This window comes from Aegilops tauschii, chromosome 2 (assembly GCF_002575655.3).
Source record: "Aegilops tauschii subsp. strangulata cultivar AL8/78 chromosome 2, Aet v6.0, whole genome shotgun sequence".
Taxonomy (NCBI): Eukaryota; Viridiplantae; Streptophyta; class Magnoliopsida; order Poales; family Poaceae; genus Aegilops; species Aegilops tauschii.
This window is the reverse complement of record NC_053036.3, coordinates 624,676,776-624,694,504: the sequence shown is the minus strand read 5'-3', so window position 1 is coordinate 624,694,504 and position 17,729 is coordinate 624,676,776. Positions and strand designations below refer to the sequence as shown.

At 46.8% G+C, this 17,729-nt stretch overlaps 1 protein-coding gene across 1 annotated transcript; it reads right to left on the bottom strand.

Annotated features, from left to right (window-relative positions):
• Positions 1-10,023: 10,023 nt before the first annotated feature.
• On the bottom strand, positions 10,024-12,116 carry LOC109765944 (geraniol 8-hydroxylase). The gene is made up of 2 exons (XM_020324711.4): positions 11,187-12,116; positions 10,024-10,743 (listed from the first exon to the last, which is right to left on the bottom strand). The coding sequence occupies exons 1-2, from the start codon at positions 12,078-12,080 to the stop codon at positions 10,138-10,140; spliced, it is 1,500 nt and encodes a 499-aa protein (XP_020180300.1). The 5' UTR covers positions 12,081-12,116; the 3' UTR covers positions 10,024-10,137.
• Between the last annotated feature and the right edge of the window lie 5,613 nt (positions 12,117-17,729).

Sequence of the window (17,729 nt, the reverse complement as noted above, 5' to 3'; positions counted from 1 at the left end):
TCTCTCAGATATTCTGGGATTATCCGATTGAAACAATGGTGAAATGGGTGAAAAAATATCACCCATCAATCAAGAATTACTTTTCATCACAGTTAACAGGGTTTCAACAATCAACTCAACTTCTATAAAACACAAGCAAACTTATGGTCAAGATTTAGTGTGAAACCGTAACTATAGTTTTTATTTGGGTCCTAGCACAATGTCAATGCGTTGCTATGGAGTCTTAAAAAATATTAAAAGTTAAACCGCCATTTTTAGATTGTGTTATCTTTGTGCCATTCATAGTTACAAGGAGTATGAAAAGACGTGGCGAGACTTGCATGTGATGAATGAAACTTGGAGAATCTTAAGTGGCCGAGGTATTGGCCTTTGGCAATATGTGGTCAGTGAAGGAAATATGCCCTAGAGGCAATAATAAAGTATTATTTATTTCCTTATATCATGATAAATGTTTATTATTCATGCTAGAATTGTATTAACCGGAAACATAATACATGTGTGAATACATAGACAAACAGAGTGTCACTAGTATGCCTCTACTTGACTAGCTCGTTAATCAAAGATGGTTATGTTTCCTAGCCATAGACATGAGTTGTCATTTGATTAACGGGATCACCTCATTAGGAGAATGACGTGATTGACTTGACCCATTCCGTTAGCTTAGCACCCGATCGTTTAGTATGTTGCTATTGCTTTCTTCATGACTCATACATGTTCCTATGACTATGAGATTATGCAACTCCCGTTTACCGGAGGAACACTTTATGTGCTACCAAACGTCACAACGTAAATGGGTGATTATAAAGGTGCTCTATAGGTGTCTCCAAAGGTACTTGTCGGGTTGGCGTATTTCGAGATTAGGATTTGTCACTCCGATTGTCGGAGAGGTATCTCTGGGCCCACTCGGTAATGCACATCACTATAAGCCTTGCAAGCATTGTGACTAATGAGATAGTTGCGGGATGATGTATTACGGAACGAGTAAAGAGACTTGCCGGTAACGAGATTGAACTAGGTATCGAGATACCGACGATCGAATCTCGGGCAAGTAACATACCGATGACAAAGGGAACAACGTATGTTGTTATGCGGTCTGATCGATAAAGATCTTCGTAGAATATGTGGAAGCCAATATGGGCATCCAGGTCCCGCTATTGGTTATTGACCGGAGAGGTGTCTCGGTCATGTCTACATAGTTCTCGAACCCGAAGGGTCCGCACGCTTAACGTTACGATGACAGTTTTATTGAGTTTTGATGTACCGAAGGAGTTCGGAGTCCCGGATGAGATCGGGGACATGACGAGGAGTCTCGAAATGGCCGAGACGTAAAGATCGATATATTGGACGACTATATTCGGACTTCGGAAAGGTTCCGAGTGATTCGGGTATTTTTCGGAGTACCGGAGAGTTACGGGAATTCGTATTGGGCCTTAATGGGCCATATGGGAAAGGAGAGAAAAGCCTCAAAAGGTGGCAGCGCCCCTCCCCATGGTGTGGTCCGAATTGGACTAGGGAAGGGGGGCGCCCCCTTCCTTCTTTCTCCTTCTCCCTTCCCTTCTCCTATTCCAACAAGGAAAGGAGGAGTCCTACTCCCGGTGGGAGTAGGACTCCCCCTTCTGGCGCGCCTCTCCTCCCAAGGCCGGCGGCCTCCCCCTTGCTCCTTTATATACGGGGGCAGGGGGCACCCCAGAGACAAAACAATTGATCCTTGAGATCTCTTAGCCGTGTGCGGTGCCCCCCTCCACCAAATTACACCTCGATAATACCGTTGCGGAGCTTAGGCGAAGCCCTGCGTCGGTGGAACATCATCATCGTCACCACACCGTCGTGCTGACGAAACTCTCCCTCAACACTCGGCTGGATCGGAGTTCGAGGGACGTCATCGAGCTGAACGTGTGTAGAACTCGGAGCTGTCGTGCGTTCGGTACTTGATCGGTCGGATCGTGAAGACGTTCGACTACATCAACCGCGTTATGATAACGCTTCCGCTGTCGGTCTACGAGGGTACGTAGACAACACTCTCCCCTCTCATTGCTATGCATCACCATGATCTTGCGTGTGCGTAGTAATTTTTTTGAAATTACTACGTTCCCCAACAGTGGTATCAGAGCCAGGTTTTATGCGTTGATGCTATGCACGAGTAGAACACAAGTGAGTAGTGGGCGATATAAGTCATACTGCTTACCAGCATGTCATACTTTGGTTCAGCGGTATTGTGAGATGAAGCGGCCCGGACCGACATTACGCGTACGCTTACGCGAGACTGGTTTCACCGTTCGGAGCACTCGTTGCTTAAAGGTGACTGGCGGGTGTCTGTCTCTCTCACTTTAGTTGAACCGAGTGTGACTACGCCCGGTCCTTGCGAAGATTAAAACAGCACCAACTTGACAAACTATCGTTGTGGTTTTGATGCGTAGGTAAGAACGGTTCTTGCTAAGCCCGTAGCAGCCACGTAAAATATGCAACAACAAAGTAGAGGACGTCTAACTTGTTTTTGCAGGGCATGTTGTGATGTGATATGGTCAAGACATGATGTGATATAATGTGTTGTATGAGATGATCATGTTTTGTAACCGAGTTATCGGCAACTGGCAGGAGCCATATGGTTGTCGCTTTATTGTATGAGATGCAATCGCCATGTAATAGTTTTACTTTATCACTAAGCGGTAGCGATAGTCGTAAAAGCAATAAGTTGGCGAGACGACAACGATACTACGATGGAGATCAAGGTGTCGAGCCGGTGACGATGGTGATCATGACGGTGCTTCGGAGATGGAGATCACGAGCACGGTGCTTCGGAGATGGAGATCACAAGCACAAGATGATGATGGCCATATCATATCACTTATATTGATTGCATGTGATGTTAATCCTTTATGCATCTTATCTTGCTTTGATTGACGGTAGCATTATAAGATGATCTCTCACTAAAATTTCAAGATAAAAGTGTTCTCCCTGAGTATGCACCGTTGCGAAAGTTCTTCGTGCTGAGACACCACGTGATGATCCGGTGTGATAGGCTCTACGTTCAAATACAACGGGTGCAAAACAGTTGCACACGCGGAATACTCAGGTTAAACTTGACGAGCCTAGCATATGCAGATATGGCCTCGGAACACGGAGACCGAAAGGTCGAGCGTGAATCATATGGTAGATATGATCAACATAGTGATGTTCACCATTGAAACTACTCCATCTCACGTGATGATCGGACATGGTTTAGTTGATTTGGATCACGTAATCACTTAGATGATTAGAGGGATATCTATCTAAGTGGGAGCTCTTAAGTAATATGATTAATTGAACTTAAATTTATCATGAACTTAGTCCTGATAGTATTTTGCAAATTATGTTGTAGATCAATAGCTCGCGTTGTTGCTTCCCTGTGTTTATTTTTGATATGTTCCTATAGAAAATTATGTTGAAAGATGTTAGTAGCAAAGATGCAGATTGGATCCGTGATCTGAGGATTATCCTCATTGCTGCACAGAAAAATTATGTCCTTGATGCACCGCTAGGTGACAGACCTATTGCAGGAGCAGATGCAGACGTTATGAACGTTTGGCTAGCTCAATATGATGACTACTTGATAGTTTAGTGCACCATGCTTAACGGATTAGAATCGGGACTTCAAAGACGTTTTGAACGTCATGGACCATATGAGATGTTCCAGGAGTTGAAGTTAATATTTCAAACAAATACCCGAGTTGAGAGATATGTAGTCTCCAACAAGTTCTATAGCTAAAAGATTGAGGAGAATCGCTCAACTAGTGAGCATGTGCTCAGATTGTCTGGGTACTACAATCGCTTGAATCAAGTGGGAGTTAATCTTGCAGATAAAATAGTGATTGACAGAATTCTCTAGTCACCATCACCAAGTTAGTAGAACTTCGTGATGAACTATAGTATGTAAGGGATGATGAAAGTAATTCCCGAGCTCTTCGCGGTGCTGAAATCGACGAAGGTAGAAATCAAGAAAGAGCATCAAGTGTTGATGGTTAACAAGACACACTAGTTTCAAGAAAAGGGCAAAGGGAAGAAGGGGAACTTCAAAAAGAACGGCAAGCAAGTTGCTACTCAAGTGAAGAAGCCCAAGTCTGTACCTAAGCCTGAGACTAAGTGCTTCTACTGCAAAGGGACTGGTCACTGGAGGCGAAACTACCCCAACTATTTGATGGATAAGAAGAATGGCAAAGTGAACAAAGGTATATTGGATATACATGTTATTGATGTGTACTTTACTAGTGTTTATAGCAACCCCTCGGTATCTGATACTGGTTCAGTTGCTAAGAGTAGTAACTCGAAACGGGAGTTGCAGAATAAACAGAGACTAGTAAAAGGCGAGGTGACGATGTGTGTTGGAAGTAGTTCCAAGATTGATATGATCATCATCGCACACTCCCTGTACTTTCGGGATTAGTGTTGAAACTAAATAAGTGTTATTTGGTTTTTGCGTTGAGCATGAATATGATTTGATCATGTTTTTTTTGCAATACGGTTATTCATTTAAGTTAGAGAACAATTGTTGTTCTGTTTAGATGAATAAAAACTTTCTATGGTCATACACACCAACGAAAATGGTTTGTTGGATCTCGATCATAATGATACACATAATCATAATATTGAAGCCAAAAGATGCAAAGTTAATAATGATAGTGCAACTTATTTGTGGCACTGCCGTTTTGGTCATATTGGTGTAAAGCGCGTGAAGAAACTCCATACTGATGGGATTTTGGAATCACTTGATTATGAATCACTTGATACTTGCGAACCGTGCCTCATGGGCAAGATGACTAAAATGCCGTTCTCCGGAACTATGGAGAGAGCAACAGATTTGTTGGAAATCATACATACAGATGTATGTGGTCCGATGAATATTGAGGCTCGTGGCGGATATCGTTATTTTCTCACCTTCACAGATGATTTGAGAAGATATAGGTATATCTACTTAATGAAACATAAGTCTGAAACATTTGAAAAGTTCAAAGAATTTCAGAGTGAAGTGGAAAATCATCGTAACAAGAAAAATAAAGTTTCTATGATCTGGTCGTAGAAAAGAGTATTTGAGTTATGAGTTTGGCCTTCAGTTAAAACAATGTGAAATAGTTTCACTACTCACGCCACCTGGAACACCACAGCATAATGGTGTGTCCGAACGTCATAATCGTACTTTATTGGATATAGTGCAATCTATGATGTCTCTTACCAATTTACCACTATCGTTTTGGGGTTATGCATTAGAGACAGCTACATTCACGTTAAATAGGGCACCATCAAAATCCATTGAGACGACGCCTTATGAACTGTGGTTTGGCAAGAAACCAAAGTTGTCGTTTCTTAAAGTTTGGGGTTGCGATGCTTATGTGAAAAAGTTTCATCTTGATAAGCTCAAACCCAAATCGGAGAAATGTGTCTTCATAGGATACCCAAAGGAGACTGTTGGGTACACCTTCTATCACAGATCCGAAGGCAAGACATTCGTTGCTAAGAATGGATCCTTTCTAGAGAAGGAGTTTCTCTCGAAAGAAGTGAGTGGGAGGAAAGTAGAACTTGATGAGGTAACTGTACCTGCTCCCTTATTGGAAAGTAGTTCATCATAGAAATCTGTTCCTGTGACTTCTACACCAATTAGTGAGGAAGTTAATGATGTTGATCATGTAACTTCAGATCAAGTTACTACCAAACCTCGTAGGTAAACCAGAGTAAGATCCGCACCAGAGTGGTACGGTAATCCTGTTCTGGAGGTTATGTTACTAGACCATGACAAACCTACGAACTATGAAGAAGCGATGGTGAGCCCAGATTCCGCAAAATGGCTTGAGGCCATGAAATCTGAGATGAGATCCATGTATGAGAACAAAGTGTGGACTTTGGTTGACTTGCCCGATGATCGGCAAGCAATTGAGAATAAATGGATCTTCAAGAGGAAGACAGACGCTGATAGTAGTGTTACTATCTACAAAGCTAGGTTTTCGACAAGTTCAAAGTGTTGACTACGATGAGAGTTTCTCACTCGTATCTATGCTTAAGTCTGTCCGAATCATGTTAGCAACTGCCGCATTTTATGAAACCTGGCAAATGGATAAACAAAACTACATTCCTTAATGGATTTATTAAAGAAGAGTTGTATATGATGCAACCAGAAGGTTTTGTCAATCCTAAAGGTGCTAACAAAATATGCAAGCTCCAGCGATCCATCTATAGACTGGTGTAAGCACCTCAGAGTTGGAATATACGCTTTGATAAGTTGAGCAAAGCATATAGTTTTATACAGACTTGCGGTGAAGCCTGTATTTACAAGAAAGTGAGTGGGAGCACTACAGCATTTCTGATAAGTATATGTGAATGACATATTGTTGCTCGGAAATAATGTAGAATTATTCTGCAAAGCATAAAGGAGTGTTTGAAAGAAGTTTTTCAAAGAAAGACCTCGGTGAAGCTGCTTACATATTGAGCATCAAGATCTATAGAGATAGATCAAGACGCTTGATAAGTTTTTTCAATGAGTACATACCTTAACGAGATTTTGAAGTAGTTCAAAATAGAACAGTCAAAGAAAGAGTTCTTGCCTGTGTTACAAGGTGTGAAATTGAGTAAGACTCAAAGCCCGACCACGGCAGAAGATAGAAAGAGAATGAAAGTCATTCCCTATGCCTCGGCCATAGGTTCAATAAAGTATGCCATGCTGTGTACCAGATCTATTGTATACCCTACACTGATTTTGGCAAGGGAGTACAATAGTGATCTAGGAGTAGATCACTGGACAGCGGTCAAAATTATCCTTAGTGGAATAAGGATATGTTTCTCGATTATGGAAGTGACAAAAGGTTCGTCGTAAAGGGTTACGTCGATGCAAGTTTTGACAGTAATCTAGATGACTCTAAGTCTCGGTCTAGATACATATTGAAAGTGGGAGCAATTAGCTAGAGTAGCTCCGTGCAGAGCATTGTAGACATAGAAATTTGCAAAATACTTACGGATCTGAATGTGACAGACCCGTTGAACTAAAATTATCTCACAATCAAAACATGATCACACCTTAGTACTCTCTGGGTGTTAATCACATAGCGATGTGAACTAGATTATTGACTCTAGTAAACCCTTTGAGTGTTGGTCACATAGAGATGTGAACTATGGGTGTTAATCACATGGTGATGTGAATTATTGATGTTAAATCACATGGCGATGTGAACTAGATTATTGACTCTAGTGCAAGTGGGAGACTGAAGGAAATATGCCCTAGAGGCAATAATAAAGTATTATTTATTTCCTTATATCATGATAAATGTTTATTATTCATGCTAGAATTGTATTAACCGGAAACATAATACATGTGTGAATACATAGACAAACAGAGTGTCACTAGTATGCCTCTACTTGACTAGCTCATTAATCAAAGATGGTTATGTTTCCTAGCCATAGACATGAGTTGTCATTTGATTAACGGGATCACCTCATTAGGAGAATGACGTGATTGAATTGACCCATTCCGTTAGCTTAGCACCCGATCGTTTAGTATGTTGCTATTGCTTTCTTCATGACTCATACATGTTCCTATGACTATGAGATTATGCAACTCCCGTTTACCGGAGGAGAACTTTATGTGCTACCAAACGTCACAACGTAAATGGGTGATTATAAAGGTGCTCTACAGGTGTCTCCAAAGGTACTTGTTGGGTTGGCGTATTTCGAGATTAGGATTTGTCACTCCGATTGTCGGAGAGGTATCTCTGGGCCCACTCGGTAATGCACATCACTATAAGCCTTGCAAGCATTGTGACTAATGAGATAGTTGCGGGATGATGTATTACGGAACGAGTAAAGAGACTTGCCGGTAACGAGATTGAACTAGGTATCGAGATACCGACGATCGAATCTCGGGCAAGTAACATACCGATGACAAAGGGAACAACGTATGTTGTTATGCGGTCTGACCGATAAAGATCTTCGTAGAATATGTGGGAGCCAATATGGGCATCCAGGTCCCGCTATTGGTTATTGACCGGAGAGGTGTCTCGGTCATGTCTACATAGTTCTCGAACCCGAAGGGTCCGCACGCTTAACGTTACGATGACAGTTTTATTGAGTTTTGATGTACCGAAGGAGTTCGGAGTCCCGGATGAGATCGGGGACATGACGAGGAGTCTCGAAATGGCCGAGACGTAAAGATCGATATATTGGACGACTATATTCGGACTTCGGAAAGGTTCCGAGTGATTCGGGTATTTTTCGGAGTACCGGAGAGTTACGGGAATTCGTATTGGGCCTTAATGGGCCATACGGGAAAGGAGAGAAAAGCCTCAAAAGGTGGCAGCGCCCCTCCCCATGGTGTGGTCCGAATTGGACTAGGGAAGGGGGGGCGCCCCCTTCCTTCTTTCTCCTTCTCCCTTCCCTTCTCCTATTCCAACAAGGAAAGGAGGAGTCCTACTCCCGGTGGGAGTAGGCCTCCCCCTTGCTCCTTTATATACGGGGGCAGGGGGGCACCCCAGAGACAAAACAATTGATCCTTGAGATCTCTTAGCCGTGTGCGATGCCCCCCTCCACCAAATTACACCTCGATAATACCGTTGTGGAGCTTAGGCGAAGCCCTGCGTCGGTGGAACATCATCATCGTCACCACACCATCGTGCTGACGAAACTCTCCCTCAACACTCGGCTGGATCGGAGTTCGAGGGACGTCATCGAGCTGAACGTGTGTAGAACTCGGAGGTGCCATGCGTTCGGTACTTGATCGGTCGGATCGTGAAGACGTTCGACTACATCAACCGCGTTATGATAACGCTTCCGCTGTCGGTCTACGAGGGTACGTAGACAACACTCTCCCCTCTCGTTGCTATGCATCACCATGATCTTGCGTGTGCGTAGGAATTTTTTTGAAATTACTACGTTCCCCAACAGTCAGTTCATGACAATATTCACCTTATTCTTCTTCTTTTTCCTCAAGTGTGGTTACTTGGTTCATCTGTTATTTAAGCACTTTAACATTGCGTATCTTTGTCCATCACCATACAAAATAATTCTAGTGGATCTCACTCCCTAATATATTATCTTGACGTCATCATCACCATCCAAAAAGCATTGTTGTCTAGTTGATCGCCTAATAAGATGGAGCGGAAACGAACGACACTAAGTGCCGTGAAATTTGTTTTCATATTTTTCCCGCAAATGGGAATGAAAATGAAATCCCCAAAAGTGAATACGGAAACAAATACGACCAAAAAAATTCAGAGAGAAAACGGTTCAGAGCAGATACAAAATCAGATGTTTGCGCGAATAAAAAACCCTTGAACAATTGAGAAAATCACATGAAAACTAGCAAAATATTTCAAAAACTATGACTAGAACATCTTTCGATGACTCCTAAGCTGGTGTCATAACTCATAAACCAGCCGCACCGCATGGAGGCTCCTGGACTTGAGGATTATGTTAGGTATTAGTGTTGTCCTTTTGGCCATAGTATGAGTTTTGTTGAGTGTTGGATTGAGTCTTAATATAGCCATGGTAAAAAAGAAACATTTCATATTCATGGAAACGGATATTGCATTTCCGTGGTTGTTCCACAGGAAAATGCCATTTCTTTACTGTTTCTTCATAAGAAATTCCATTATTGTTTTGCAATCTTCCTATTTTGTTTCCTATTTTTCTCTCTGTTTCCCTTTTTGGGGGAAATCCAGAAAGTTTATGCTCTGTTTTCATCCCTAGACATCACTGTCACCATCCGAAAGCACTATAGCCTATTTGACCACCAAATATATTATCCTGACATCACGGTCACAATCCAAAAGCGAAATTTGTTTCTTCATATATTTCCTGGTCAAAGATCTGGAATTTGTTCGTTTTCTATACACTAAAATTTGGAAATTTGGTTTATATTGTCAAGATCCAAAATTGGCTTGTCAATGCTTCTAGTTTGCCACCGTGGTTTTCCGTATTAGGTTTGAATATCAAAAAATTTAAAATTTGTGCTTGCTCATGTTTTTGGCAAAAATCATTGACTAATGAAGGTATGAAAGGTCTATACTCTGAGAGAATATGAAAAGTTTCACATAAATATTGGTATAAATTACAAGGCTCATACATTTACATTATTACACATGAACAACACCATTCTCAACAATGTTGCATTTTGTTATTGGCTCAAATGGGTGTTGCTATAATACAAAGGGGCACGACCTTTGCTAGTGTCAGGCCAAACTGATCTTCCATATTAATCCCATCCCGTTCCAGCTCAACAGGGAGACTCCATTTAAATTGATTTAACAATGAAGCGAGCATCACATGCACCATCCTAATTGCCAATGCCATTCCAGGGCAGAGCCGACGCCCAGCACCAAATGGAAGGAGCTCAAAATCCACACCCCGAAAATCAATCGTGGAACCCAAGAACCTCTCCGGCATAAACTTCTCAGGTTCAATCCATACATCTTTATCTCGACCTATCGCCCATACGTTGATGAACACGCGTGAACCTTTAGGTATTGTGCAACCTGCTATTTTGACTGTCGTCTCTGGTTGGCGTGGCAACAAGAGTGGAGCGGGAGGGTGGAGTCGAAAAGTCTCTTTTATGACTGCTTGGAGATAGGGCAAACGAGAAATATCAGCTTCTTCAATGTTTCTTCTTGAGCCGATAACTTGTGCGAGCTCGTCGCAAACCATAGCCATTGATGATGGGTTTTGGAGAAGCTCTGTCATTGCCCATTCCACTGTGCTAGAGCTTGTGTCACTACCGGCAGCAAACAAGTCCTAACATGCAAATATAATATTACATGAATATAGTCTAGTAAATGTGGCTATTAAGATAAACTAAACAAGCATCATGGAGAGTACACTGGATCATTTGCTAAATGTGCTATAAAAGAATCAAAATTGTTTTGAACTGCACATTGCGCGCGATACTGTATGGATGCATCATATATGCAATAATTCATTCATTCTAACAAGCATCATATATGCAAATTGGTTACTTAACAATCTGTATCAAGTTCTAATTTTCATTTCCTGATCTAAAATTCAAAGTTGGATATGAAATTTGTGCCACGTTATAGTTACTATCTCGATGCAAAAGTTTGGCTGGCCATGTGGCACCATTTGTTTGATGCCCTGGCCATGTGCTTTGATCCCCGGCCGGCTCATCTCATGTGCGGTCTATTGGAATCAAAGAGTAATTAAGAAAGTTGTGCGTTTACCGTAAAGTGTGAGCGCAGTGTCTCACGGTCGAGCAGGTCCTTGCCATCCTCACGCGCCGCCACATCGAGCAGCACGTCGAGGAAGTCGTTCTTCCTGGGCTGGCCAGCGTCGCGGCCGTGCAGCCTCTGGTCCACCTCGGCGTCGAACACGGCGTGCAGCCGCGCGAAGAGCCGCGCCAGCCGCCGGCGCATGCCCTGCAGGTCGGCCGGCGCGAGCACCGGGAAGAAATCCGACAAGTTCGGGGTCCCCAGACCTTCCATGATGGCCGTGATCACTTCCTGGAACTCCTTGGAACTGCTCATGTCGTCGAGGCTGGTGAGGTCGATGGAGAAGATGGTGCGGGAGATAAGGTTCAGGCTCGTCGTGAAGGCCACGCGTCCGATGTTCACCGCCGTGCCCTCGCGCGCCAGCCGCGCGACGTGGTCCGTGAGCTCCCTCACCTTGTCGCTCCGGAGGTGGTGGAGCGCGTCGAGCCGGTGCGGCGCGAAGAGCTCCGTGGCCATCATCTTGCGGAGCGCGCGCCACTTGGGCGCCGGGGGCAGCCAGGGAACGGAGCCCGCCGCGTGCTTGCCGGTGGCGTCTGGCACGGACCGGGTGGCGAGCACAGAGTCATGCTTCTGCAGGAACTCCCGGGCCATGGCGGGTGAGGACACGACCACAGTGGTGACCGCGCCGAGGCGGATTGACATGAGCGGGCCGTGGATCTTGGCTAGGCGGGCGAGCGAGCGGTGCGGCTTGTCGCCGAGGAGGTGGAGGCTGCCGATGAGCGGCAGTGGGCGGGGGCCCGGCGGGAGGCCGGAACGCGCGTGGGCGAGGAGGTTGAGGAGATAGAAGGAGAGGAGAGACACAACGAGCCATGCTAGCCAGGGCACAAGCACAACCACGGTCACCATTGCTTCTTTGTGCAGTTCGGCGTGCGGCGCGAGGAGATTAATAGTACTCGAAGCTAGTGGTCAAAGCTGTTTTGGAGACTATTTTTTCTTAAAAGGCCTCAGAAACTATTATGTATTCAAACTAGAACATCGTCACTTGCTTCTAAATGAAGGGAGTGTCACAGATCATTATAGACATAACTTTATAGAAAAGTAAAATACATTCAAAATTCCAGGGTGCTGAAATCTTTTTACTCATGCATCCATCTACGACGTGTCTTGAGCAAATCTCAATGTCGCCTCTGGGCCTCCGCTTCCATGAAGCAAACTTTTTAAAACCTACGAGACCAGGAGATGCCGACGGCCGCAATCTACGAAGCACGTCGCCGGTCCGAGGAACACCGAGAGTGGAAATTATGAAGACCACGAGAACCGGCTGAATCAAAACAAACCTAAACCAACCGATTCCCGAAAGCACTTCACATGCCCTCTGCAGTCGAAAAACACACAAACAAAATCAAAATTATTCCTACCTGGGCAACCCTTGCTTGGCCACCCCAAATTATGACCACGAATGTTCACTAGTTAGTAATATTCTTTATGAACTTAATGAAAAATTGCATCACATATTGACATGTCACAACCGGGCTACCCTTTGAAGCAAGGTGGGATCTTTTTCTGTTGGCATGATAGGGAAACCGAGTTGTTATATTTCTAGCAGGGCGCTGCACATGCCACATGCCTCCTTTTATTGTGGAGAGTCTCCGCCGAATTACACAGTCCACTACTAAAGTATGGGCATGGGACTCGTGCACAACCAACCAAGTTTTTCTTGTTGGAGTGCGCCGTCGCTGAGTTTGACATTCACGGCGCTATACACACGTACTGCTCCGTCGCTGTGTACCACACACACCGGCTACTGGTGCAGATGGTGCAAGCCGCCGATGCCAACTACAGAAACACACGAAATGCTTTAAATGGTAGACGCATAATTAGACATCTTCATATAGAGAATAGAACTCAGTTTATTCTAATAGCATCTTCAATAAAACATGCAAATTTGGAGATGCAATTTACATCTCCAAAAAGTGATTTTTACATCTTTAAAAAAGAGGCAACTCCAACAGATGATACATATTGGAGATGTAAAAATACAACTCCAATAGATGATGCAAAATGGAGATGTAAAAACTAGTGGGCGGCGGCAGTGGGGATGGCAGCGGCGCGGCGCGATTCAGGGGGACGGCAGCGGCGCGGCGCGATTCAGGGCGACGGCGGCTGTGCGTGGGGGCGGCGGAGGAGGATCAGAGGGGTGGCGAGGGTGGTGAATCGGGACGGTCACAGCGCGAATCGAGGCAGCGGAGCATCGGCAGAGGAGCGGTGATTCAAGGTGGAGAGAGGAAGAGGAGCGGCGTAGGGTGGCGGGGGAGTGGCGGCGGTTTGAGGAGAAGAGAGGATGAGGAGCGGCATAGGGGTAGCGAAGGAGCATCGGAGGGGCGGTGGGGGTGGCGAATCAGAGCGGCGAAGCAGCGGCGGTTTCAGCCGGAGAGAGGAGGAGGAGCAGCGTAGGGGCAGCGGAGGAGCATTAGAGGGGCCGCGGGGGTGGCGAATCGAGGTTCCGGCATGAAGGCAGAGGCCGGAACTAGGAAACTGGTTGCGGAGGCGGTGACTGCGGCGAGGTGGGTCAGGCCACAATTGGCGGCGTCGACCGAGGTGGTGGCGGGGTCATCGGTGTCGGCCATGGAGTCGCGCGGGCGGCGGACGGGCGGGAGGCGAACCAGCAGCGGTCGCACGGAAGCCAACTGAAAGCAGTTTGGCGGTTGACGCACGGCTGGCGTTCTTACATCTTCATTGGAGATGTAATTTTTTTCAATCTACATCATCTGTTAGAGTGAGGTTTTTGGGCCTTCGTTATTTTTGCATCTACATCTTATGTTGGAGATGCTTTAAACACTTTGCATTGTACAAGTCCTGCGAGTTTTGTTTGGAGCTTTGGACGTGGCTTGTCCACTCCTTAGAGTATCTACAGCCGGACTCAACAAATCCAGCCTCCTATTTGTCTGCAGACGCGCCCGGCACGCCCGCGGACACTAACCGGGCAGTTCCTATATCCGCGCCTCCACACCCACGTATCTCATATTTCGTCCTCTATATTCATACTAAACCATGCAACGTTGATTAAAACTACATAGATCATGAGCGGACATATAAATGCACAATCGGTTCATCGAAAGATAGCCAAAGTTCACATAATACACATAATACGGCGGACAAGTTCAAACTACAACTAAAAAATTGAAATAAAAAAAGATCTTCACCACTTCATCGCCGGCCCTTTGCCCTTCCGGTCGCCGGCTCAGCTGTAGGAGTCCGCGGCAGGAGGTGGGTCCACATCGGAGCCGTCGGAGGAGGAGGAATCGAAGATGACGATGTAGCCTTGCAAGCGCCGAGCGACGCGGTCTTGCTTTGCGCTTGAGCTTGGCCACCCTCGTCGCCTCCCTCGCTACCTCTGCCGCCTCCCGCTCGGATTGTTCAATGCCGAGCCGAAGCTACTTGGTGTTGAGCCTCCGGAGCAGTCGGGCCTTCATCTCTGCCTCCGTCAGTGACCGACGGCACGCCCACTCGAAGAGACGGTCCTCCTTGTCGGGCACCCGGCGGCGGCGGGCAGACTGCGCAGACCCGTCGGACCCGCTCGTGCCTCCGACTCCGGAGTCCACATCCGCGGGTGTCGGCCGAGCGAGCACTAGAACTCAGCGCTGCCCGCGCATAGCAACGACTGGAGGTGGAGGAGGCCGTTGGGCAGGAGGAGCAGATTGGGCAGGCCACACGCAGACCCGCGCGCGGGGCGGGAAGGGCCAGCGCCGTCATCGGCAGGGGGCGTCACACCGGACCCGGAGCAACCGCATGTATCGACCCGCGAGCGCGATATGGAGCGCCAGCTCCTCCTCGTCATCGGAGCTGCCGTCGGAGTGGCTGCCGGTGCTGGACATGCTCGCCGGCGCTAGGGATTTAGCGGATTGGGGAAATGGGAGCGCCGGGGAGGGGAGCGGAGCGGAGTGAGCTAGGTTTTCTGTCGGACAGGGTTTTTTGTGGGGCCGGGGTGGGCCAGCGGTGGGCTGGCTTGACGCGCCCGGGCGTGCCGGGGCCGCTTCATATCCGCCCTACATTTGGGACGGATATGTGGGGTACCGGTCAGCCCGGGCGTTTGAGGCCCGTTTGAGAGCTCTGGTTGGGTCAGTATTTTGTGACCGGTCATTGACCGGATGGCCTGCCCAGGAGATGAGACGGATATTGGATGCCCGACTGTAGATACTCTTAGCCTTCCTCTGCTAGCACGCAAACTCAAGACCAAATCAAATCTTTCTAGTCCATTTAACACGTTATTTTTGGGTTTTATGCATTTTATATGTCATCAGGACCGCCATTAGCATAAGGCTAGGAAGCACTACCAAACCTTAGACATACACAGTTTCTTTTAGCAATCGAGAAGGGCTTTTTAATTTTATTTAAAAATAAAGAATTGGCTAGTTAATAGTATAAAATATTGTAAATTACTACATTTGCAAAACCCAAGCCGACGACTCCCCCACCCAAGTGAACAAAGACAAGACCTTGCACGCATGAGATTTCGGAGCCGCAACTCTGATTTTCACACTGGCCCCGAGGCCGCGCAGTTGCCTGACGGACGACAAACTAAAAATCCACGTAAGCCACCGGCATCCAATGAAAGAACGTCACCAATGCCTGCTTCGAGCGACGCTGAAACTTGAATTTTCACCTTGATAACCCAAGATTGAAACCACGATGGAGGTGAAGTGGATCCACAACGACGCCTCCATAGAAGGAACAACGTTCTAGGATGTTGTCGGCACCGGCAGACCGAGGTCGATTTAGGCTTTCACCTGAAGCTCACCCCGTGGCTACAGATGACGACCGCCGCACATGCCACAATACACAACCGTGGCCACCACCAAAGGCGCCGCACTTAAGCCCGTCACCACAACGACGGATGTCGAAGGTATCGATAGCGAACAGGGCCAATTAATTTGCCCTGGTGTCGACGCAAGGGATCTGGCTGTGAGTATGTTTCGCTTATGCACGCTATTGCTGCAACTAATAGATGATAATCATAATCAATCACTCAAAAAACTCATTCTCAAAGCACTTAACAATGGGCTCCAGCGTGCAAAAGTTGCAGTATTCCTCAAAAGGTAAAAGCTTAGCTTGTCTACGCACCAAATAGCAAACTAACACGGCAAGGGACAGGGTCAATCACTTCACATTTGACAAAAGTACGATAACTAGCCCCGACATGCATATTATGCTACGGAACGATGGTCGTTCACAACATTAACTGTAGTATTGCCGTCCCAAAGATTTACGCCAGCTCCGGCTGTTTACAGAATGGCAAGATGGAGGAGAAAAGTGGTCTCCGAGAACTCTCCTCGTCGTCAAGTATGAATGAATGGCCGGCTCCACGCTGGAGAGTCTGGTTCATAGTAGCTGTTCAGTTTCTCTGCAAACTCGACGTCTCCCTCGGAACTGAAATAGACAAGATCTGTTTCTAGCATGTCTGCCACATTATCGGTGCCATGTGCGGTAATATCGCCCTTGAGATACTCGACGAGATTCGGGTACACGAGCTTCCTCGCAGAATGCGGGCCGTAGTAGCAACGACCTGTTGATGATTGTTGATCCAGTAAAGAGACCGTACAATTTAATGGATCGAAATTTAGAAGCGCATGCTCGAAAAAGTTCAGTAAAAGCTGAGGGGGATTGCATAGTTTGCTGGAACGAGAGGACTTGCCGGTATACGGAGGGGGCAGAGGGCAGCAGAAATCTGGCTTTGGCTCAGCAGCATTCGGACCACGGTTCCCAAACCAATGACCAGGCTCCGATTCCCCGAATTCGGCCAAGAAGAGCGTGTTGATCTGAAGCGGTCATCATACTTTGATCTCTTCCTCGACACCGCGCTCAGAGCCTTGGCGTGCATTTCAGGAGCCTCAAGATCCACCTGCACTACTAGTCTTGGAGTGCTGGATCTGAGCGCCTTGTCGAGGATGGAGGCTATGTGATCAATGGACATGATGGAGCTCGTCTTGCTCGTCAGGGCACGCAGCTCGCCTAGAACACGAGGCCTCAGCAGGAGTTGCTGGTGGAGCAATGCTAGGTCGGCAGGCAGAGGGTGTCCGGCGGCCATGGCCGCTTCCTGGAAATGGCTCTTCGCAAGATTTCTTGATGATGATAACATGTCAAAGAGGTCGCATTGTGTACGGCAGAGGGTCTCTAGAGCCCACGCCGTCGAGAATCCGGGGCCAGGCGACGCGGCGTCGGCAGCGGCATGGATGAGCTCTGTAAGGCCTTTGAGTGAGCGGACCTCCGTGCGGAGCAGAGAGAGGGTGTCCAGGATGTCGGTGTACGGCTCGATCTTGCTGCGGTCGGGCTCCGGGAGAGGGCGGCGCGTGAGGTGCCAAATTGAGTTGACAATGATGTTGGAGACAGGGTCCATGGAGCCGTAGCAGTGGCCGGCGACGAGGATGCTGCGCATGAGCGAGCCTCCTCCGGTGGTGCCAGCGCTAGTGCAGGGCACGAGAAGGGCGAGCGCCTTGAGGTAGGAGGCGTGTATGGCGTCGTGGAGGCGCATCTTTAGGGACTGCACGTACTCGCAGG

Excerpts from the sequence above, each read along its gene's own strand:
- LOC109765944 (XM_020324711.4), bottom strand. The coding sequence starts at position 12,080 with ATGGTGACCGTGGTTGTGCTTGTGCCCTGGCTAGCATGGCTCGTTGTG. Across the intron at positions 10,744-11,186 it reads CACTGCGCTCACACTTTACG|GACTTGTTTGCTGCCGGTAG; the intron begins GTAAACGCACAA and ends TTTGCATGTTAG.